General features: G+C 41.7%; 1 protein-coding gene across 3 annotated transcripts in view; it reads right to left on the bottom strand.

Moving 5' to 3' along the window:
• Window positions 1-24,868, bottom strand: part of LOC125458215 (teneurin-2-like) — a 2,666,206-nt gene that overhangs the window by 212,442 nt on the left and 2,428,896 nt on the right. For all 3 annotated transcript variants that reach the window (XM_059650601.1, XM_048543265.2, XM_048543267.2), the window contains one exon: window positions 55-293. In XM_059650601.1, coding sequence (XP_059506584.1) covers window positions 55-293 — 239 coding nt within the window. The remainder of the gene's footprint in view (window positions 1-54; window positions 294-24,868) is intronic.

Below are 24,868 nucleotides of genomic sequence, written 5' to 3'. Positions count from 1 at the left end.
AAAAAGAAACACAATGCAGATCTGTAGGAATAGTGTTAAATCTGAGATACGCACCAATGAAATATGCCAGGACTATAGCCAGTACTACTGAAGCAGCGATAGCACACAAGGCAGCACACTTCCAGCTACAGTACTTCGATGGCTTCTTAAGTTTGAAAGCATTTCGGGAGAAGGTGCTTCGCGGCAAAAGGCGCGGAGGTGGAGAGTAGACAGTACCAGATGTTAAAGGATAGCCAGGCGTGGATGTACTGAACAGAGGTGTTGTCCCAGAAGAAGTCTTAAAAAGAAAGTGCCTGAAAGAGAGAAAGGAAAGAGGCTTATAGTATCTAACCAAGTGCCTGAAAGCTCTTATGTATTTCTCGCCTGGCTAGTCAGAAGATGATACAAAATATATGCCATTCCATCTCCAAATTTTAAAAAAATTACTTTTCCACTTGCTTTTGTTCTAAATTTTCAGCTCTGTTTCGAGTGTCATTCCTGTACAATCAACATAATCCTTTGAGAAATAAACATTTGAATTTGAAAATCATAGTATTGTAATTTGGTATTTTTGCTCCACCGGCCAAAGTTAGCACATATACATTGTGTAACAAAATCAGAATGGTTGCAGTCACAAACAGATTCACATTTTACCCAATTTACAGAGATAATTGCCTTCTAACGTAAAGGGAAAGAACAGGAAACATTGCTGTAATGCCATTGGTGAACACTTGATTTTGATTTCTGCACCAGGAATGGTAATCTTTATTGCACACTGTTGGGCAAGAGCCCAAAGACAGCAGGATTCAAACTCATTGGGCAGAGAGTTGCATGTAACATCTTGCTCAGAACTTGTAATGGCACGCAGTTGTTTTCTAGATATTTACATAGCCAGCTGAAGCAAAAAAAGGCTGTTGCTGGCGCCAACTAATCTCACACCTGTAAACTGGAGCTGTTAGACATTGATAATTTATTGCTGGGTAAGGCATAACCAAGGTAGGTCAATAGAGTTAAGACACACCATAACCACAATCTAATCGAGTGGCAGGGCAGCCTAGAGGGCTGAATGGTGCATTATTTCTTTCTTTGCCCTTATCCGAAGTTTGATAGAGCACTTGTGGGTTGGAAGGCAGAACTCTTGAATTTGATGCTGGTAAAATGATTGGGGGGGTGGAGGGAATGGTCCCTTTAAAAGATGATGTGCTTTTTCTAGGCTTGGAGAGAGAAAGAAAGGTCTGTGGGTAGCTTGTGAGTTTGCAGATGCACCGAGCATCTGAACTATAATACTGTCGTGGCAGGCAAAGCAGCTTTTTTATTGTGAAGACAACAAATTAGAATAATGCCAATTAATTTAAACCAGGCCCTTAGATTTGTACATGTGGGATGTGGTCTCCAAAGCGGGCCTTGGGGAAAGAATCTGCAATTGGATCTGACACCAACATCGTTCACGTAGTCTCAATCAATGAGTGGTTTCCTGATCAGATCCGGAGTCAGGCAGGGCTGCCCACTCTCTCCGCCTTTGTTTTAACGTTGTATTGAGACTTTTGCAGAGACCGTCATGGGGAATGCAAGCCTGAGAGGGATGACTATTCCAGGCAGCAGAGGCCTGCAGGTCAAAACATCCCTGTACATGGATGATGTTGCTGTTTTCTGTATGGATCAGCTGACAGTGCTCAGACTCACGATCATCTGTGGCCAGTTTGAACTGGCTGGAGGAGTCAAGGTAAATCGAGGCAAGAGCAAGGCTACATTCTTTGGGAACTGGGCCGATTGATCCTCTGTCAGGGCACATTACCTGAAGGTGCTGGGAATATGGTTCAGAGCGCCTGAGATGTCTGCAAAAATTTGGGACGAGTGCATTGCCAAGGTGATGCAGAAACTGGGCTTTTGGAAGCATTGCAACCTCCCCACCATGGGTAAAAACCTGGTCATTGGGTGTGAGGCACACTGTCTGTTGTTGTATGTGGCACAGATCTGGCCCATGCCCAGAACCTGTGCCATTGCAGTCGCCTGACCCAATCTTCCACCTTACCTGGAGGTCTAAAATGGATCATGTCCACTGAGACACCATGTGCAAATGTCTACATAAGGGGGTGGAAGAATGTCCTCAACGCTGCCCTCATCCTGCTGGCCACCTAGGTGTGGCTGCATATAGCTGTGGATAGAATCTCAGTATGTAAACACCAAGTGTCACTACGCACTGGGGTTCCACTTGTCTTTGTGTTGCAAAGGATGGGACTGGCCTCTAGCTGTGAGATCCTTCATGTACGCCTGGACTCTCTGTGCACGCTGCCCTTGAAGCAAATGTGGGATGATAGAGACTATTGGACATCCCTTTCTGGAATGTGCCTTTGCAAAGGAAGTCTGCAGAGCGATGCAGTGGTTTTTGACGCGGTTCATCCCAAGCAGCTCCATGACACAAGACACTGCTCTACAGCCTGTTCCCTGGGATGTTTGCTGAGATAAACTTTGACTGCACCTGGAGGACCACTGACTCTGTGAAAGACGCTCTTTGGTCTGCCCGAAACCTGTTGGTCTTTCACAGTGAGGACTTGATACCACTAAGTGTTGCAGACTGGCACATTCCAAGGGCCAGGACAATGTGTTGAGGGGCACACGAAAGCTTGGGGCAGTTGCTGCCAAGGCGCAGGGGGGAAAGACCATGGTCTGAGGTCTTTCTGCTGAAGTACAATGGGGGTCTATTCAGTTATTGGACTCATCCATTGCCTCTAATATATGTAAACATAGTCTTGTATAAGAAAGAAATGCCTTTGGTTTGTTTGTTGGATAGTCAAACTTCAATGTTTGTTTCTTCATATGTTGCTGTACCGAACTGAACAGCTTTAGTGACTATGCAGATGCCTAAAGATATTTTTATGAATGAAGAATATTTTGAAGTTGAGAACAAACAATTTTGTAGATAAAAATTGCTCTTGTCTAGTTGTTTGACTGTCATTATTTTTTGAAAACGGTGGAGGATATTTGCTGCTCAGTCGTTAACATTGAGAGCATGTTCTACAAATTCTGAAATTGGAGTTCAACCTATCACTAAACCATCATAATTTCCTCGCAAACCTCACAAGTAAAACATTCAACTTCCATTAATCACTCTGTAACATGACAAGGTCACATGTAATGAGAACATGTTTTCACATTCATTTTGTACATTGTGCCTTTGCGATGTGAGGCTCTTCTGAATATTTTGACTCTCCTTAAAATGATATCCCTTCAAGTTTAGTTGGCTGCTTGCATGAACATGGTGTTAACAAAACCTGGAAACTAATCACGATACTGACAGATTTTGTTTGTGTCAAACATTAGTTGTAGATTTTCTGCCATTATATACACACAAGATGCCAAGGAATTCTAGAACAAGTTGATATCCAGATTAATTGACCTGCAGTGTGGCCAGTTCATTAGCCTGTAATATTGATTGGCCAAGTATCCAATCACAAAGCAGACATTCTCAGTATTGTAACAAAGTTTGGAGCTGGATGAACACAGCAGGCCAAGCAGCATCTTAGGAGCACAAAAGCTCCCATTTGCGAACCATTTCAACTCCCCCTCAAATTTCGTAGATGACATGTCCATCCTGGGCATCCTGCAGTGCCACAACGATGCCACCCAAAGGTTGCAGGAACAGCAACTCATACTCCGCTTGGGAACCCTGCAGCCCAATGGTATCAATGTGGATTTCACAAGCTTCAAAATCTCCCCTCTCCCCACTGCCTCTCAAAACCAGCCCAGCTCATCCCTGCCTTGCCAACCTGTTCTTCCTCTCACCTATCCCCTCCTCCCACCTCAAGCCGCACCTCCATTTCCTACCTACTAACCTCATCCCGCCTCCTTGAACTGTCCGTCCTCCCCGGACTGACCTATCCCCTTCCTACCTCCCCACCTAAACTCACGTCTACAGGCTCCATCCCTGCCCCTTTAACTTGTCTGTCTCCTCTCCACCTATCTTCTCCTCTATCCATCTTTGATCCGCCTCCCCATTTCTCCCTATTTATTTCAGAACACTCTCCCCATCCCCCTTTCCTAATGAAGGGGTCTTTGTTATTTTGGATTCTCCAGCATCTGCAGTTCCCATTATCTCTCATTCTCAGTATCATGCATAGTGCAAGAAATAGCAAAAATGCTTTGTAATCTATCAAGTCCATTTGGTTCACAGCTTCTGCGTAGCTTTGCCCAACATAGGCTCCAAACCATTCATATAATCTCAAAGCAACATTCAACAAAATTTGAATGGTTGTCAAGAAATCATTCAGCAGTAAATAATCATCAGCTCTCCTCTGATTAATGCTAGTTAATTGTTTTCCACAGGTGACTTTTCCTTGGTACAGAATAAATGATCATTTCTTTTATGTGGATTTTAAATATGTAAATATATTAAATAAAGGTGGCACGGTGGCTCAGTGGATAGCACTACTGCCTCACAGTGCCAGGGACCCAGATTTGATTCCAGCCTCGGTAAACTGTCTGTGTGGAGTTTGTACAGTCTCCCCGTGTCTGCGTGGGTTTCCTTCAGGTGCCCCGGTTTCCTCCGACAGTCCAAAGATGTGCAGGGTAGGTGGTTTGGCCGTGATAAATTGCCCATAGTGTCCGGGTGGGTTAGGCATGGGAAATCATGGGTAGGATGATGGGTCTGGGTGGGGTGCTCTTTGAAGGGGTGGTGTGGACTTGATGTGCCAAATGGCCTGTTTCCATACTGTAGGGATTCTATGATAAAATATATATATGACAATCAATCCCATTCATTGCCCAATATTTATTTAGTTTACCTTTGTGATCAGGACAATGATGATAGCATTTGCTGAAGAAAGAACTTCCATTCCACAGTTTGGCTTGAAACAAGTTAATAACTATTTTCATGCTTGCTGTCAAGCTTAAAACAAGGTTATATTTCTCAGTTTTAAAAGCTGGATCATGTTTCCCTCAATCTTTCACTGCTTGACATTGAATAGTATTGGATTGCTCAGACTTAGAATCATAGTTGTAGGAGCCAGCCAAGTTATTTGTTACTACTCAAATTTTACAAATTGTTATACTTCTCAAATCTGTGCTTTTCGAAAGTAAAAGGGGAGAAACAAATAACTGTTGGAGACGCGTATGTTGGTAATGTTGCATGATTTCACTTGATGCTCTCTGTTACATTAAGTCATTTCTGATGCATCAGTGTGGGCCCTGTTTGTTTTTTGAGAGAACTGCAATGCTTAAGGGCAGCCTATACCTCCTAAGTATAGGGTGTGGATATCATTTGGGGGCTCACAGTTGCTCATACATGAAGGAGCAAATTGCAGTGATTTGGTAATGCAGTGATTATCATGCTCATGAGTACTCTTGTGGCGCAGTTGTAGCCTCCCGTGAACCCAAGTTCAAGTGCCACCTGCTCCAGGGAGATGTCGTAGCATCACTGAACAGGTTGGCTTGGAGAGGAAAAAAGCCTTCACCCTCAAACCTCTGCAGAGAGGTGGGTACCATGGGAGTGCATTATATTCCCCTCCAACTTCATTTTAATTTAATGCCCTCCCTCTTCCCTTCCATTATGTTACTCGTCCCACCCCCACTGCGCCCAACAGCCCCAACTGTGGGCAGTGCTTGTGAGTCATGAATATCATCAGTGACACAAATGGCTTGTTAAACAAAAAAAAATTCACCTTACATGGAAAAGCTCCAGGTTAAAAACTAGACAAAATCATTATCAACACTTTACAGGTTCTTGTGATGCAATAGTAGTGTCACTAACCTGGGCCAGAAGGCTGGGGTTCAAGTCCCACAAGGTGTGTCATAACACGTTGATTAGAAATATTTTTTGTTTTACATATAGAAGCAGACCGAAAGATGCTTGTTGATTTGGAGATGCACGGTATGTAATTTGCATCTCAATCACTACCAGAGTTGGAACACCCGCACACGTGGGAGAATGAACAGGAAGCTTCTCAAGGAATAAGTAGAAAGTTTGACAGAATAATTAGAAAGAAGGATTTGTAGATACCCGGCACCTTTGGTGGGGGAAGGTTGAGGCTCTCCAGACATATGCTCAGGAAGTAGCAGGAAGAAGTAAAATTAGGGATTAATGTTAGGAACATTGACATAAATGCTCATGCGCTTTGACACTCAAAAGTTGGAATTAACCGGGGGGTGCGGGGGATCTCGCCTTGATATTTGCTGGCAGTGAGACTGGCTCAGGGATATTTCCAAAAGCTGCACTCTTAAATGGTTTAAAAGAAAGGGTCAAAACAGGTTGCTCCTTCACAGGAGGATGCCCTTCAGAATGGCTATCTGGGGTCAACAGTGGACGGGGACTGCCTATCATGGCCCTGGTCCTGTCTTTGAGACCTGAAGATTCAGAATCCAATGGTACACTGAAATGCCAGGGGGAGATTACCTTGAAGGAGCAGGTAGCCTCCCAACGTGGCAGGGAAGGGCATGCTCCTCAGTTGCCAGCAAAAATCCAGCAGCCATTTAATTGTGCTCTTAAATGCAGTAATAGTTCCATGGGGAGGCAATCTGAGGCTTTGTTCACTGCTGATAGCTTCCCCCAGGGAACCAATGCTGAAGCATATCACCTATTTTCCCAGCCTAACTTGGAGGCTAGGCAAATTCTCCCTGAGATTTAAGGATCTCTAACTTCTTGAACCATTCACTGTTTAATTTATTACATCATCATCACTCAACAATAACAGATACCAAGAAGGACCATTTATCAAAATCCACCCTAAGTTTCAAATGTACAAACAAAGTTGTGGGTGTAAGGCTTGTAATACTGTGAAGATGATGAGATAAGGCACAATGAATTGGTTCAATTAGTACCTCTCAGTCATACTATTCCAGGTTCATATCGCACTCCATGACTTAAAGCACAGAAGTTAAAGCTGACACTCCAGTGTAGTGTTGAAGAAGTAACAAACTGTTGTAAATGCTACCTTTTGGATGAGATGTTAAACTGACGAATCTGTCAGCTTGGGTGGAATGCAAAGCTTTCTGTTGCACAATTTTGAACAGGGGAGTGTGGGCCAATATTTATTGTCTGGTCATTATCACATTGCTGCATGTGGGAATATTCTGTAGACAAATTTGCTGCTGCATTCCGACATTACGAGTGATTACTCTTCAAAAGTACTTCATTGACTGTAAAGTCCTATGTAGTCTATTGGTCATGAGAAGTACGAAGTACATGTAAGCCTTTCTTTCTTTTTAACTTATAAGTTGCAGACCGGGTACATATAGTTCACATTTCTTCCCTCAATACAACCCAAATGTTTTTCTGTTCTCATGTCAGCTATTTAAGAACAGGAAGTTTCCGACATAGAGGAAGAAGAGGAAGCCAAAATGGCAATGAGAAAGCATTGTCACTTCATCTTAATTTCACAATCAACAACCCAGATACCAGCATAGAAAGCATGTTAGAGACTGGGATAAGAAGGGAAATTCATATGAGATTTGGGCACTTGGTGAAGTAGGAAAGAAGCGTAAGTCGCAGTTCTTTGGTGAAACAGGTATCACAGTGGGTCTGCAGCAGAGTGTCAATATAACAGGTAATTAAGGTTCAAAGGTAAACAGATGATGTTGTTAATTGATTAATTGATGTCAAGATATGTAAAAGGGGAACACCTGAAGATGGAAAGGAGAACTATTTCACAATTATATTGTCAATAAACAAATAAACTTGAAGGGTAGAATATTGGAGGGCTATGAATAGGCTAAGGTGAGAAATGTAGCAGAATTGAACACAAAGTGAAACCTGTCTCAATGTCAAGAACATCTCATTACACCTTTTGACTAAGTTTGGCACATTGAGCTGAGATTCTTGTTCGGCAGTGCAAAGTTGTCTATTAAGAGGGATTATTGCTTATTAACTGCATGTCTTGCCTCAATAGTACGGAATTTCCTGTCCTACCTCCCACAGTGAGTAAACAAGATACTGAGAATTCTCATCATGGAGGTCAGAATGGGTATCTGGTGACTTCAGCTTGCTGCTTACTGCAATCAACCTCCAGATTGAACACCGGGCATAAACATGTCAGAGCATGCTCTGTCGGCACCAATGACAGACATGGCATCCGACATGTGCCAGCCTGTAAGAACCCTTGCAACACATCTCTGATCCACTTACATTGAAGTACTTCTGAACTTCACTGCTGTACCTAATGGCATATCTGCAGCTATCAATGGACAGTTGCAGGAACGACACTGTGTTCTCAGGGACACATACCCAGTGCATGGACTGGACCAGGCTGCGTCTCCTGTTCACTTGCTTTCTGAGCTCTCATTTGTTCTGAGCCTACTTGGATGCTCACAGAAGCCCTGCCTCTCCTTTTTCCACCTTGCCTGTCTGCCAGGCTCACTATTTTGCTGTATTGCTGTGACATTTATCAAGTCACAAAGCTGGGAAGCTTGTCATGGGTGCCAGCAGATCTCAGCCACGTGAAGGGAGATAGCCTTCAGTCAAGAGGTCCCAGCCAATAAGTCAAGGACACCCTCTAATACGTGGAATTCAACAGTTTGAAAATCTCCCTATCCCCCGGCTTGATCCCATGTCCAACCCTCCCTCTTATCCCTGCCTCCTTGACCTGACACAACCTGTACATCTGCTCTCCCACCTATCCACCCCTCCCACATCACTGATCAATCCCCACCACTCCCTACCTGGGCCCACCTATCACCATCCCACCTACTGTCCCCAGCTCAACTCCTCTTCTCTGTTTACTTCCCAGCTCCCTTCTTCCTCCCGATTTCTGAAGAAGGGTCCTGACCCAAAACGTCAACTTTCTTGCTCCTCTGATGCTGCCTGGCCTGCTGTATTCCTCCAGTGCCATACTGTGTTACCTGTGGAGAAAGGATGGTGAGTGTGTCTGCACTGGGAATCCTGTCAGGAAACTTGTGCTCAGTACCAAGAAACATGAAGCAGTTTAGCTCCATCTTGCTAGGCGGCTTTGTGCAAAACTGGGAGACAATTCTTTCCCACGTGGTCAACTTCACAAACACAGCTGTGGATCCTGCAGGATGAAGCAACATATGAGGCAACAATGTCTGCTGCAGCACAAGTAGCTTTCACCAAATGTCTGAATGTGCAAATACACTGAATGGATAAATTGTGAAAAAATAAGTTGGGAATGCGGGGATGAGTTGGTGGGGACTACAACACAAAAAGGAACATGGCATCTGGGGACAGGTGAAGGGGGAACCTAGGATAACAGGTACAAACTCCAACCCACTCTTTCAATTTCATTGTGTAAAGTTTTCCATCTCAATGCAACTTTTAATGAAATTAAAAAATGCTAGAACACTCAGAGTGAGCAAAGCAAGTCTGTTTTTCTTCACCTGTGGGATTGAGCTCCTGTGGATGATTTAAAGCCCTTCAATGCATTAAATAAGGTATTCAGATTCCAGACTAAATCCATCTGTAATCATAAAATTCCTCAGGTACCTTGTGCACTGACCAGCTGAGTTGATTACAAATCCTAGTCTCAAGCAATCTTGATCATGCCACTGATGATGACAAAGAAATCCTAGTAATCTTTAGATTAATTGTGAAAACAGGGTGGCACAGACAAGTTGGGTTGAAGGCCCTGTTTCCAAGCTATAAATCTCTATGACTGTAAATCTCTGTGATGCAGAAGTGATCACAGTCAACTTTTAAAGAGTCAATCATGATCCATAATTCCCAAACACAGTCCAAAGTCTAATAGGCTTCACAAGAGCTGGGAGCTGCTTTCTGCTCACATTGAACTATAAGTATTTCACTTATGCTCTTATATGCAGTGCTGTATTTCTTGGGTGATGATGGGGGTGAAGGTGGGACAAAGTTTCACTAATTCTACCACATTTACAGCCTCCTATTTGTGTGATGTGGCTTGGCTACATATATTGGAAAAAGGTGGAACAGGTCAGACAATGCAGAGGCTACCATGGGCCTCCTTGTCAGATGGCTCTATACTTCATTTTATCAAAGACTACACTCAACTCTCATTTCTATGTGCTGCCACTGTTGACTGCTCACATTATTGAGGGACTGTTTTGTTTCTTAGATTCCCCACATAGGCTTATTGGAACTATCCCCAATGGATCCTGCTGTAGCAGGTGTTGTCAGCGCTACACAATGAAGGCACAGAGAAAGTGAGGAGGAACAAAGGTGTCAGCAAGTAACATTCCCTCTAATTTTCCTTGATTGCTGTGTGGGCTTCCAAGGTCCATGTGTGGTTGCACCTTCCAGATTTGGAGAATAATTTTCAGCGTGCTGGTTGGCATGTACAGAACTTCTCAACAGCTTAGAGAGCAAGACTGCAAGGCACAGAACAGCAAGAACCTCTGGCAGGTACCAAACAGCCTCCATGTGAAGATTTCACAGGGTAGATCCCCTCAGGAAGCAGAGGACATACGGGAGATCCAGAGTTTATCGTACTCCATGTCATTTCTTCTGTCATGGAACAATAGAACTTGAGACCTGGGAGCAAACATGGCCATCCTATTCCAGTGGCCAGCAACAAAGGCAGCTGTGTTTAATTTTTCATAGGACTGGCTGCTTCCAAGCACACTGAGGTCCATCGTATGGGATGTCTTAATCGTCAACACACAAATGTATCAAGGCTGTGCAAGATCCCACTTTGTCTTGTTTCCTTGTGACAAGAACAGTGCAACAGCCCAGGCAGTGGCTTTGCCAACACTTCACCCAGATGCAGGGCACTATAGCCTGCACACATATTGTGTTGAGACTGACATATCATAATGTGGATTGCTTCATCACTGGAAAAACATTCGTATCACACCATGCGCAAGTCATCTGTGATCATCGGTGCCACATGTTGGAAGTCCGCTCTAGGTACCTTGGAAGTTGCCATAAGGTTTTTTTCTCAAGAACTTTCATGTTCATGCTTCATTTAAGAACTGGCTCCCTTACAAGGATGGAGCTGGGAGACGAGGGCTGGCTGATGATTCCATCATGCATTTCCCTGACTGAGGCTGAGCACAGATACAATGCAGCTCATTCTTTCACCATCATGGAGCAGACGTTAGGCCTCCTCAAGATAAAGCTTCAATGCTTAGAATAGTCTGGGAGGGCTTTACACTTCAGCACAGTACTGTCTAAGAACAGTATGCCTCTTTATTCTTGTGTGCTGTGTTCTGTAAAGCTGCAGACGGCAAGAATTAGATATAATGGAAGATGAACAGCCGAGAGAGAGTCTTTCAAAGAGGACGATGTGTACCTTGAGCAAGAGGAACAATACCTTCATCGTGATTGAGTGATGCAGCATTGAGCTCATCAAGTCAGACAGGGATTTATTGATGCCTGCTACCAATAGATCTGAGTAGAGTGAAGTGATCATTCATTGATTTGTTTCAACTCCAAAGATTCCCAGTCCCAAAAGCAAAAACTGCCTTCTTTTTGTTCTTTGTTCAATTTTCTGCCTTTTGTTTTGTTCTTTATTCAATTTTCCCGTTGTTTCATAAAAGTTGATGTTAACAACTGTTTGAAAGAGTCACAACAATCTGTTTGGTCATGATGGGTATTGGGCATGATTAGCACTCCTTCAGGCCAGCTTCGAATATGGTAAAGAGCTAAGGAAGTATCGCCTGCAGACCTTCATTCTTGTACTTGCTGCTGAAATGCCAGTCATACAGACTGATGATCCAAAGTGCCAATATATTTACGCATATGATATTCTATTTACATTGAAGTGTACTCCATGCTACAATGAGTTGTCAAACCTTTTCTGTTTTGCTCCCACTAGGTCTGGAATTCACTGCTTTCACGAATTGAGCCTGCCCGAGAGTGAACCTTGTTGGCCTTCAGGGTTTCTTCAGGTCACCTGGGGGCTTTGTGGCTACAGGGGTGCTGAAATGCTGAGGCTACATGACCCAGATGCAGGCTGACCCTCATGCTGAACTTCCATAAATATGGCGATTGTAGGCAGGGCGGAGATGGAGGGACTGGGTACTTCTGCAGTGACCTGACAAGAGATTTCTGGGGTACGATACATAGTCTCGCCTCTGTCTGGGTCCCTACTGGCATCATCCTGTCTCCTTGAGAAGAAAGAGCACCTAGAATGAGGTCAAGGTCCCTCAGTCTCTCTGTTACCTTGCTGTTAATGCCAACCAGCAGTGGATACAATGATGGAGTACAGTTGTATATGTACTTAAACCAGCAATTTAGTACTGCTGGGCTCACCCAGTACCAATCCCATGGGAATCGTCTGGTAAACAGCACTGCTTGGGGGTTACAAATTGGCATTTTTGTCATGGGATTTGGAACTGGTCTTTGGGGAGGGTGAGGGTATGGATTGACACAAGGAGGAATGGAGAGTGGGTGGAACATGATGGAGTATGATGTATGAAGTCTGGAGAACTGATGTTAAAGAAAACAACTAAGAATAAGCCTTTTAAGCAACAACACCAGTCAGCTCCTTTGGCAAATTCCATTCTGTGTCCGGGCATGACTCTATCCCATAATCACCACAACAGAATGAAAATCCTGTTTTTCAGACGATATTTTTTATCCAAAGGTGGATATGTGAGTTGGGAGCTATCCCCACTCCATCCCAGACCTGGGAATGAAAATGCAGATCTTCTTGTCAGAAATATGCAATTTTTCAATCCCATTTTGTATGTCCTAGCCAGATCGTTATCCATTCCTTTGTCTGTCCACCTGTTCTTCTCTCTCTCTGGGCTCCATCCCCACCCATTTTCTACTCCTTACCACCTCTACCCACTTTATCTTCTGCATATAAACCAACATTTTCCGAGCTTCCGTCAGTCCTGAGGAAGGGTCACTGGCCCCAAACTGTGAACTCTTGATATTTTTTCACAAATGCTACCAGACCTGGTGAGCTTTTCCAGCAACTTCTGTTTTTGATTCTGATTTACAGCTCTTTCAGTTTTTATTCAGGATACAAAAACAGGATTGAGACCTGTTCCAATTCTTGATCTGTTTCAATGACAACAGATTCGTACCGACTAAATGACTTGTCAACAAACCATACACTGCCCCTTGAACCTTCAATCTTTTTCATTGGACATCCCTTTTTCATGTACAGTTATTTGTCGTTTACTGTTCAAGTATGCATTACCTTACATTTATCCAGGTTAAAATTCTCCTCCTGGTCTGGTAATTAAAGATTCTGTTGTACAATACTGAAACAGGAAAGTAAAGCTCAAAGTGAAAGAAGCAGTCAGCATAACATCACCTTCATCATTACTCTAAAAGCTGGCCCGTTGAAAGCAGAAATAAAAGTACTGAAAAAATATTGTGAAGTCCATCATGAAACATTCGGCTGAGGAGAAAATTTAATTGCCTTTCACAACTAATTCTTACAGAACACCAGTCGGTTGATCTAATTTTTTGTTAATGCCGTAACAATGTGTTTTGTTTAATTGAAATAAAAATGAATACACTGCACTCAAAACACTACTCAACTCTGTCAACGAAAAGCAGAAATTAATTTCTAGTGATTTATAAAATACTTCTACTGCAGTAACTCACTGTGAGCAATTACAGCTAAATATGAAAGTGTTGGTGCTTGCTCTTCCATTTAGTTTAGAGCCAATGCTTGGTTGACAAATTACTATTATTTAAATAGGTGCAGGTGTTATAATTATTTCACACATGGTCCTTTCACCTCGAACTATAACATGAATCCAACACAAATGCTGAAATGAAAGTTTTATATCTCAGTTGGTGTTAAAGGTCCTATGTTGAATGAGTTTGGGGTAATTTCAATGAAGAGAGCAGGTCTGAGCAAAAATTGCCATCTTTGTATTTTCACTGAGCTCCAGAGAAAAAGCTAGAAATTGGAAATGTCATCCAGAGGTCAAATTGGAGAGGCATTCAGGAAGTAGAACAAAGAAAGAATTGCATTTATGTAGCACCTTTCCAAGATGTCAGGGTGTTCCAAAGTATTTTAAACCTAGTGAAGTGTAATCACTGAGATAACAAGGTGTAGAGCTGGATGAACACAGCAGGCCAAGCAGCATCAGAGGAGCAGGAAGGCTGACATTTCGGCTGTAGACCCTTCTTCAGAAAATGAAGTGTAATCACTGTTGTGATGTAGGAAGTGTGGCATCAGTATAAAAATCACTAGATAATCTCTGTTAATGACATTGGGTGAAGAATAAATATTGGCTGGGACGCCTATATTTAACTCCTTTGCTGTTTCTGAAAACAGTGTAGAGTCATAGCATCATACAGCATAGAAACAAGCCATTTGGCCCACCATGTCTATGCCAATGAACAAATGCCAAACTACACTAATCCCATTACCCGCACTCACCCCTCTTGGTGAAAAAAAAAGATTTCCTCAGATCTCCTCTGAATCACTCATTCCTCACCTTAAACTTGTGCTGTTTGGTCTTAGACATGTCTGCCTTGGGGAAAAAATTCTCACAATCCATTCTGTCGAAATCCCTCATGATTTCCTGTCCATAAATCAGAATCCTGCACACCATCCCCCCTCCCCAACCCCCAGCCTTCTCTATTCTTAGGAAAACAAACCTAACCTATCCAATCTCTTTTCATAGCTGAGGCATTTTATCCCAGGCAACATCCTGATTAATATACTCGACATCCTGTCCAGTGCAATCATATCCTTCTGATAGTGTGATGATCAGAACTGCACACAGTATTCCAACTGTGACTTAACCAATGTTTTCTAAATTTATAAGTGTAATTTGACATCCATCTCAGAAAGGGCAGTGGACAGCAATTTTCTCTCCCTGGTGTGGTGTGAGCAATAGTGAGAAAGGCAGTAAACTATGGAAAGGATAAAGAGGTAAGGGTTTCAATGCTGAGAATGTTTTGTTTTATTTTCCCCTCAGTCTTCACAATCTCACCATTGAGTGGCAACGATCTTATTTCCATGCATGTGCTTCCCATTGAACCATAACTTGTTTCATCCATGCCCCCCTTCCAACTTCACTTTCTTTTCCCTAGAAATTAGACAGTGCACATTCCTGACATAAATCAGATTGGGTATCTGGCAGCTGCAGCTTGCTGAATACTTATCCAGCCATTATCCAATTGTTTCTTCACAGCAGCATCCCTGCATGCTCCATGGCCATCATCCACGTTGTCCATTTGTCTGCAAGTTACCATTGGCAAGCCACCAGCCTCAGCAAACCATCATACTACTCTGTGACCAACTCTCTCAACACTTCAGGCCTTCAACATTCCACTTTGAACCTTGGGAACACCTCATACTTGCATTTTTATTCCAGCTCATTTTGCATGCAGGATCACACACATATACCTGATACATTTGCACAGGACACATCTCTGAGACATGGCTTGTTTTCTTAGTGCACCGGCTCTTCAGTGCTCAGGTTGCCAACTTCTGTTGCTTGCATTGCTTTTTAGTGCAGAGGAAGAAGCAGTCAGCTTGTCACATCGGAGGGCACTGAACCATCAAGAGGTGGACATGTTGCTGTAAGGCATTCTGCAACGTCATTATCACAGTTACAACATGTGGCAGCAGTATACTGGCAAACATACTGCATATTTGTTTTAAGCAAGTGGCCATGTGTGAAAATCAAAGAGGAGCAGTTCTTTGTGGGGTGAAGAGGGAGTGTGCTCAGTCAGGGTGTACCATCATACTCAGTCTAGGGACTTAACTGAATCTAGCTGGCCACACTCAGTCAGACACTTAGTCTGACCAGAGTCCAGGGATCCATGACCTCACAGATGAGGGATTGGTCCACACTCATTCCTGCAGGCTAAGTGCAATCAGTCCACTGATTTCAGGTAAGTCAGTCAGGGTGCTGTGGAGTCATCAGTCCAGAGGGTATTCCAATTATTTCTGAGGCAAAGGGAGAGGGTCTTGTGAGAGTGGGATAGCACTCTATATGAAGAGCAAAAGATCATTAACCTTCTTCCTTCACTGCAGAGGAACTGAATGAGTCCTTTGACTGTTCACCCTTGACATTTAAACATGTTAATTCAGTGTCCCTGAGCTCCAAGTGAGGTCCTAAAGACATGAAAGTGGCATGTGTTAATCTGAAAGTGGTGCAACGATATGATGAGATGGAGGGTTGTTGATGCCAACTTGCATGGACAAACGTTTGAGGAGGACAGTCACCACAGAATGTGGAAAAATGTTATGGTGAAGACAGAGTTGGTAAGAGGCCTGAGAAGCAAACAGCAACCAGCAACCTGCTGCCACCAGAAAACAGCTCTGATGAAGTGTCTAGGCCTGAAACGTCAGCTTTTGTGCTCCTGAGATGCTGCTTGGCCTGCTGTGTTCATCCAGCTTCACACTTTATTATCTCCGATTTTTCGGTCAGGAGTTGTGGCTATCCTCAGGATGATGAGAATCAGAAACATTGTTTTTGAAGTGCAGTGAGCTGGGTTATTAAGGAGACACAGAAACATGCAGAGACCAATATTGTCGTCTCCACTGACTGATAAGGTTTAAATGGCAAGTTCAGAATCCCTGGGGAAAGATTAGAAATTTTCTTCTTGACATTGAGATTCTGATTATTTTCATTTTCGCCATAGTTTCCTACATTTGTCGGCACTGTGCGTCCCAATCAAGGAAGCGGAAAAACCCACCACTGATTTTGTTTTTGAGTTCTATGAGTGGTGGTGCATTGTCTGATAATATGATTACATACAATTAAATGTAGCTTTAAATGAAAATCTCTTTTGATGACTAGGTCTGGGCTTTAGCAAACATGTGTAGAAGAGAGGAGAAATATGAGATAATGTTGCCACACATATATGACAGGGAGACAGAGACAGAAACAAGTTTCCTTTCAGAAAGACACAGCTATCCAGAAGGTCAGGAAGAATGTTTGTTTCTTTCAGAAAGAAGCAGATCATTCAGAGAGAAAAGACTTAATGGCCATGATCAGGCATGCTCACCCAATTTGTCATGGTTCCAGATGTGTTATCCCAAACTATTAAACTCCCCACCTTGCACCTCACTTCCTTGGTTGGTTGCAACAAGGTTAATTTAGAAAGGATTCCTTTCCTCATGGATACATTTCTCCCAGACTTAAATGAACTTCACTTTAAAAGGACTTAATTTAACCAGGCCTTCTTGAATTAACAAGGAGAGAGCGCATTGACTAATAAATGTGAGAAGAATTCATAAAACAACACACATACGCATAGATTAGCAAATAAAAGAGGTGAGTCCAAAATTATAAAAGTAGGAAAAGGATAGACAGATCAGTCTCTGAACTGCGCATGAAAAAGACAACTGAACATTGTGGAGATTGTTGTGGAAGCACTGACATTGGAAGTTGAAATCATTACTTGTGATGATTAGTTTTGTCGGCTGATCAAAGTTTCTTTGTTCTGATTCCTATTGTTTGTAACTGGTTTGCAGTATTCTGACAGAGAGAGAGAGTGCCTTCCTGCTGGGCAGGAGTAACTAGGGGATACCTCTTTGACTATGACCTTTTCATAGCATGCTCAAACTCAAATGCAGGTTGGTACAAACAAGGGCATTCAATCCAATTAATCAACTTCAGCGGAATTGAAACTAACTCTTTAACCCCTGTCCTTGTGTATTCCTGATGGATAAAACAGACATGCCTGCAAGAGATGTGCCATCTGACATATCTGCAGAGAGGGGAGAGATCCCTTGTTATTGCTTCTTGTTAAGCCTCTCCCTATTTGAAGTTTGGCTAACAAATTTACATGCTCATTACCTTCAATAGAACTTTGTCGTACTGTCACTGAATTTAAAAGCGCAATTTTTCTTTAGCAGTTTCTTCTTAAAACAACATATTTTGGAATTAAAAGTGATAAAATGTAATAAATATATTGGAGTATTGATTCATCATTCGAACACATCAGCAGTGCAGTTTTATAAAAAATGTCAGATCAGGAGAAAAGATGACCTGAATGGTTTAGAAGTAAATTAGAGCAAAGCTCCAGAAACAGAAGACTTTAAAATGTCAGAGAAAGGAAGACATTGCACAATCCCATTGTATGCATGTGTTCACCGGACACCTTTTAAGAATTAAATGAGCTGTGTTAACAGTTTGTCAAGGGTCTCATGAAGAGACATCAACCAAAGTAGATAGTATTGAGTGAATGCAGAAATTTGCCTGAAAGAAACTAGTACAGCTATGCCCACTGAAAAAATAACTTCAAAGAGGAAACAGAGGGACCCTTCACTGAGATTTGGGCATCTGTAGGGTTATTGTTGAGGGCAAAAGAATTGAATCTTTATTTATGATATTTGAATAAAACCATTATCTTTTGTGTATAATGAACTTTTTTTGATAAAAGTAAATTGGTAACCTCTTGTGAAAATGTTCAATGAATGGTCACCATGGTCAACAAATTGCAAAAATAAACCTTGTGTTCGATGAAGCCAAATTTATCTTTGGGATTTGACTTCTGTACTATTACCATTACTGGGATCATAACATCAGCCAAAATATACGCATTTTCTTCCAGGACAAACTGATTGGTTTGACTGGTACCCAATTCACCACCTTCAACACTTAATCCCTCTATCACTGAAGCATGGTGGCAGCAGTGTGTGGCACATACAAAAGCAACTCATCATGGACCATCGACAGCACCTTCTATACCCAAGACCTCTTCAACTGAGTAGGGCCAAAGCAAATGACGCATGGGAACACAGCAACCTGGGTGTTTTTCTCCAAGCCACATACCACCTTGAAATAGAAATATGTCACTTTTCTTTCATTGTCATTGTGTTAAAAATCTGGAACTCCCTTTCTGGCAGTACTATTGGTATGCTTAGCACTACATGAGCTGTTGCATTTCCAGAAGAGATCTCGCAACCACCTTCTCAAGGGCAATTAGCAATAAATACTTGCCATCAATGCCCACAACCTGTGAAAGAACAACTTAAAAACAGCAATAAGCTTAGGAACAGTCCAAAAGCATATGTGTCCCATAATGGTGTCTTTAAACAAATCTTCTGGCTGACGTCAAATTTGCTGATTTCAGTTGTGTGCCCTCTTTCCAGATCTGTCATTCATTTTTATTTTAGTTTTGAGCCACTCTAATCTACATGAAAGTACTTAATTAACAAATTGACTTACATCAGAAAGTCTTGGTCAGTACAAGGTTATATATCTCATAAATATTAAACAGTTAAACTCCAATTTACATAATTCCCCATTTAAAGGACTTCAGTCGTCTGGTTAGATGACTAGAAAGACACTTTGCACAAAAGGCACAACACAGTTCGTTTTGCTGCAGCAGGCTTAATGCCTGTCACAATGCAGCCCTTGCTGGTTGTATGCGTTGGTTGTGGAAAATTGAATCCTTTGGGAGAGTACTGCTTTTTTGTTTCTTTAAAAACAATTGAAAAAGCATAAAAAGTGTTATTCTGCCTTTATTGCTTGCACAATTAAAAATAACCACATTGTTGCTTAAAATAAGCCTATAGGATGAAGCAAAAACCGCAAGAAGGAGAGAAAACACAGTACGCAAACACTATTAACAATACATGAACATGTTCCCATTTACTACTGGTAAACACAAACAGCAACATACTCAATATGTACACACGATATCTACACACACACAAAGAGTCATCATGGTATAAAATAAAGAGGTCCAGCTAATCTCTGACACCGGTATTGGAGGGTTTGGAGAGGAATTTTCCAAAATGCATTATTCTTCTTGCTATACATACTTTTCTGATCAATTTTTTTGTCTCTCCTACCTGATTTTATTACTGTATACATCGAGAATGGGGTGGGAAGCATTTACTCCTGCTACAATGAGAGTGGGACATGCTTGAAAGACCAGCTGGATTATTCCTTCCCTGATCTTTTTGCATGCTTATAAGTGTTAATGGTATTCAAGTGTTTTGAGTTGGGTTGGAGCCTAAGAACTACCCCGACAAATTATATTTTTGCTAGTAATGTTCCCCTGCAGAAAATAGCTATAGCTGTAGCTGGCCAAGCTCTGTCATCTAGCAAGTGTCTTGCGTTTCCAACACCATGCTAATGCCTCTTTCTTTCCGCTTAGCATGATGCTCCACTATCAAGTGGCAGGATGCTATTTTATTGCTGCATGTGTCCACCTGAGGAGCTCCTGAACTATGGAGAACAGGCAGAGTGGGAGGAGAAACGGGCAGAAGTATCACCACATGAGTTGCTTTTACACACCACTCTAATGCCCCATCATAGCAAAGACCTGACAGAGGCCAGGACAACTTTTAGATTTATGTCTAGCGTGGGCTTAGCACAAAAAAGGGGAGCTAGTACATAACAATTATCTTATCAAAGAAGATTATTTTTGTGTGGATCTGGTGCTGACTCATAATTATGTCTCAGTTTTTATAAATACTTTTGACCTATTAGCATCTTGATGCCAAACACAAATAAAATATCTACATAGAAAAGGCATTTGGGCTTCTAAAGCTATTCCACAAAAATAATGAACAAATTTAAAATAAAAGAGAAATATAGCTTTCTTCACAGATTAGAAACACAGGATGAGTCATATTTCCATCACCTTATCAGCTTGTTGCCTTCAAAAGCGGTTTAGAACTGGCTGAATAAATAATTCAAAAGCTCTTTCGTTAACAACTGAAAATGCCTTCACTATTCATGCATGTTTGTGTGCGTATAATAATTTTTAAACGTATCTATAGTATTTAAATATAAACTATTTCTGAACAGACGTTTAAATATTTATATTTATGTGTGTTTATATATAAAGAATCACATTTAAAAAAAAACAAAATTTGTACCTGCTTATAATCTACAGCTTCATTTATACTTTGAAATGTTCATCAATTTCTGAAGTACAATCTCACAATAGACGCTTCAGCTCTTTTTTAAAAAATTTAAATGCTGGTGAGTGTTAAAATGCATCAATAGCAAAGATGTCAGGGATGTGCCCTTTGGTGAAGAAGCACTCATTACTTATCACCTCATGCTTTGCCCCACAGTGACAGATGTCAGAATAATTCAGTGAGAACCTGCAGATTGAGGGTGAATGTTGGGTGCTATGGTATCCAACTGTAACCTTTGACGGCATATTGTTTTCTGGATCATCAGCTAGAAATGCTTTCCTCTATTCCTGGTCTCTTTTCCTCACATGATTTCGCATACTTAAGAGTATTTTGACATTGCTACTTCCTTAAGCATTCTGTTCTTAACTCAAGACTTAAGAATGTGTTGGTCTACTGACTACAATGCCAATCTGTCGATGCCATATCCACTCATAAATAACAAGATTATCAGATATTTTACAAAATATCTCAGAAAAACTGTTTGATTGCTAAACTTTTCCAGATCAGCAACCTGAAACATTTACTCTTCCTCTTTGCACAGATGCTGCCAGACTTGTTGAGTAATTCCAGTATTTTCTGTTTTTATTGCAGATTTCCAGCATCCACAGGAATTTTTTTTTGCTTGGAGTGAGTCATAGGATGCAACACAACCCCTGAGTTTGTAGAATTTCACAAACCCTTCTTGCCATTTGTTACAGTCTCCTATCTGACTGTCACCCATCTGTTACTTTAAATGTCTCTGTTTCGGAACAGCTTGAAGAAGAAGCACACAGACTTTTTTTTAAGGAATACGAATTAATTTTGACACAATACTCACTTGAGTACCAATTCTAAAATCAAGGTCTGTGTAGTTTATATATTCCAATTATTTAACTCATAATTGTGCAGTGCATTTTTCCTGTTGTCAATGTTATTGTTTAAATAAGGAACACCAGGATCATAGCAGGAACTGACTTGGAGAGACAGTTTGAGCCTGACAACATGATGGCACTGAGTTCACGTAAATACAACTGAAAATGGCATGATCCCTGAAGCATCTGGGTTAATGAGGTCTCTGCTGAAATTAATTCAAGTTCCTCACAATGTTGAGCAAAGCAACTCCTTGTAGCTAGCTCCACTGTTCAATGAAGTTAAGCACATGCATACGGAAAATGTAATTTTCCTAAGGTCCATTGGTGGCAGCGAATTCGGTGGCAGTGGCAGTTAAACACTGCTCTTTCACCTCTGTAATATGAATTGGGAACAAGGCCAAACTGCTGGCATGAACATTCCTCCTGATCATCAGCAGCATGGCCTTAAGAATAATGAGGTAGGGAAAAATCTTGTTGCAATTCCTTATGGCAGGAATCCGCAGTTTGGCACTAATTGGCAACATATTGGCAATGCCGCTCAGCTAAAGCATTAGAATGGCTGGAATAACAAATTAAAATGTCATTCTGATACATGTGCCGGGATGTTGGAGTTTTGTTGAGGTAATAGGCTTGACACATACCATGGAACACTCATTCGCTCTGTATAAAATCTCTGTTCTAACCTGACCTGGGGCAAAGGATGTTGACATTGGACACAAAACATAAAATAAACAGTGTCCACTGACCAACTCTGACAGTTTTCACCTTGAACAGCACAAATACAGTATGAATTATTATTTTAAAAATGCTGATGGTAAGGTTCAGGTTAAATTTGATTGAAACTACCAAACATTTCAGGATATGGAGAAGCATATGAACTGATCAAAACTCGTAACCTGCCAAAAAATGTATGTAATCTGAGTGACCTGTTGAGACCATTCAGTTATTCTGCAGTCCCAGGGTGCATTTCCAAATTCAGTAATGATCTCCACAGGGTAAAAAGTGTGACAAATTTTTGGAGGTTTTCTTTTTTACCCTGTGGAGATCTGAGTTTCATTACAGAGACAGCCTTGATCTCCAGATGGTAGGGATGTGACATATTTCAGTGCTGAATCTGGCTGTGCTAATGATTGGTTTCTTATGGAACAACAACATATTTACTCATGGTCACCCTGGAGACATGCTTAGAAATAAAATAAAAATAATGACATTCCAGCATAGCTGGTTAAAAGGTACAATATTGGTGCGGTAGGGCAAGTTGATGCAAGGGAGTATGTCTCTACGAGAAAGGAGGTTGAAGTCCAACTCAGGAGCAACAGGTTTTGCCACAGGGTGAGAGAATGGTGGTTCATGTTGGGGAGGGGGGAGGTGGAGATGATTAGTTTTATTTTTGTAGGAATGAATAGGCACAGGTGTCAAACCCCACAAAAGCCTGAGATTCACACAGCCCAAGGGAAGTCTTGACTATCAGTCACATGACTACAAATTCAGCACAAGAGCATCATCAAGTAGGGGAGTTACACAAAACAATTATTTTTTGGTGTAAATTAATGCAGAACAGACAAGAAGCAATCTCTTTTGAAACCTTTCTTATCTGACCATTAATTTTCACAGAGAATAATGACAGCGAGAATGTTTTCAAAACAGAACACAGTTATCACCTGAATTTAAAGTAAAGCATTTTGCTTCAACAGAAATTACATTTCTGCTGATTTTATGAATTTAAAAGAAGTCTATAAAAATTAATGTGAAGTGCAATTGAAAGCTGCTGTTGGAGATTAGCTTTCAACTAAATTAAAGATCTGTGTTCTTAGAACTGTGAAATGTATATTCAATTCAATCGAAGGTAAACAGTACATTTCTCTGAATGCAGATTTTTATTCAAAGCAGAATTAGTACAAGTAATAACCCCCTCCATGTCAAATATTGATTCTTTCCCTGGCATCCTATCAGTCTATTTACTGAATCCTTTTGACAGAATGTTATTACTCTGAGAAGCTGGTGTAAATCGCTGAAGAGGCAGAACTATTGGCTGGTCAAGATGCAGTACCTCAGAAATATGAAACACATTCCCTTTCTGGCTGCTGTTTTAGTCCTTTGTTCTTATTTAAGTGCTTGTATAAAAGCTCCATCATCATTGCCCTTGCAAAAAAAAATTCTTAACATGTAATGTGAAATAAATATTCAAATTTATGAAAATTACTGTGAAAGGCAAATTTATCATGGTGAAAATTATTTAAAAAAATAGAAGAGGTCAATTTGTCAACCACTTTGTCTGTAGCCTCATGACGAATCTAGTCTTTGTTCGTTGTTCTTGGATTGCAGTTGCCAGTGACAGACAAGAGATCAGCAACTTCACTACAATCTACTCCTGCTTCAGAATAATCAACAATTCCTGACATGAAGGTCTGAGCATGGAGCTGGTGGTATCAGTTTGCCACTTGTTCCTCTGGACTGAAGTCATGGCCAGCATTCTCCAACATTTCAGGACACCACATGGGTCATGAACTGCTTGAATCATTCCTCCATTGAGGTTGGCATTAGATACCCAACAGTCTCACCATGTCATCATGGCACATCTCCAACATACGTACGCAGTGTACCATTTCAATACTGCATTTCCAAGTTTTTTGACACATTGGGGTGGCACGGTGGCTCAGTGGTTAGCACTGCAGCCTCACAGCGCCAGGGACGCGGGTTCGATTCCAGCCTCGGGGAACTGCCTGAGCGGAGTTTGCACATTCTCCCCGTGTCTGCGTAGGTTTCCTCCAGGTGCTCCAGTTTCCTCTCACAGTCCAAAGATGTGCAGGCTAGGTGGATCAGCCATACTAAATTGCCCGTAGTGTTCAGGGGTGTGTGGGCTATGGGGGAATGGGTCTGGGTGGGATGCTTCAAGGGGCGGTGTGGACTTGTTGGGCCGAAGGGCCTGTTTCCACACTGTGGGGAATTTACTCTAATTGCATTCCGGAGCTGTTTTCAGGCCACTTTGCATGTAGGGAAAAGGTACCCATCACATGTCTCTAATGCATACCTCTAGATTCTCAGCTTGCTCTCTTAATGCTCACAAACTTTGTGCTCACTCATGACATCTCTACGTCACCTTGCTATTTAGCTGCATCATTCAAAACTTACAGCCTGACAGCATGCCGGCCTTGCCTCACAGTTAACTGCACATACAAAGCCAGGCAGATTGTCATGTTTGCTATCAGTGGTCAGTTAAGAGGTGGAAATGTTGCTGTGCAGCACCATGTTACATAAATACTACACCTGCAACATGTACCAGCAGCTTACAAGCAAACACATAGAATA

The sequence above is a fragment of the Stegostoma tigrinum genome, chromosome 13 (genome assembly GCF_030684315.1).
Source record: "Stegostoma tigrinum isolate sSteTig4 chromosome 13, sSteTig4.hap1, whole genome shotgun sequence".
In the NCBI taxonomy this organism is placed as follows: Eukaryota; Metazoa; Chordata; class Chondrichthyes; order Orectolobiformes; family Stegostomatidae; genus Stegostoma; species Stegostoma tigrinum.
This window is presented reverse-complemented; position numbering and strand designations above follow the sequence as displayed.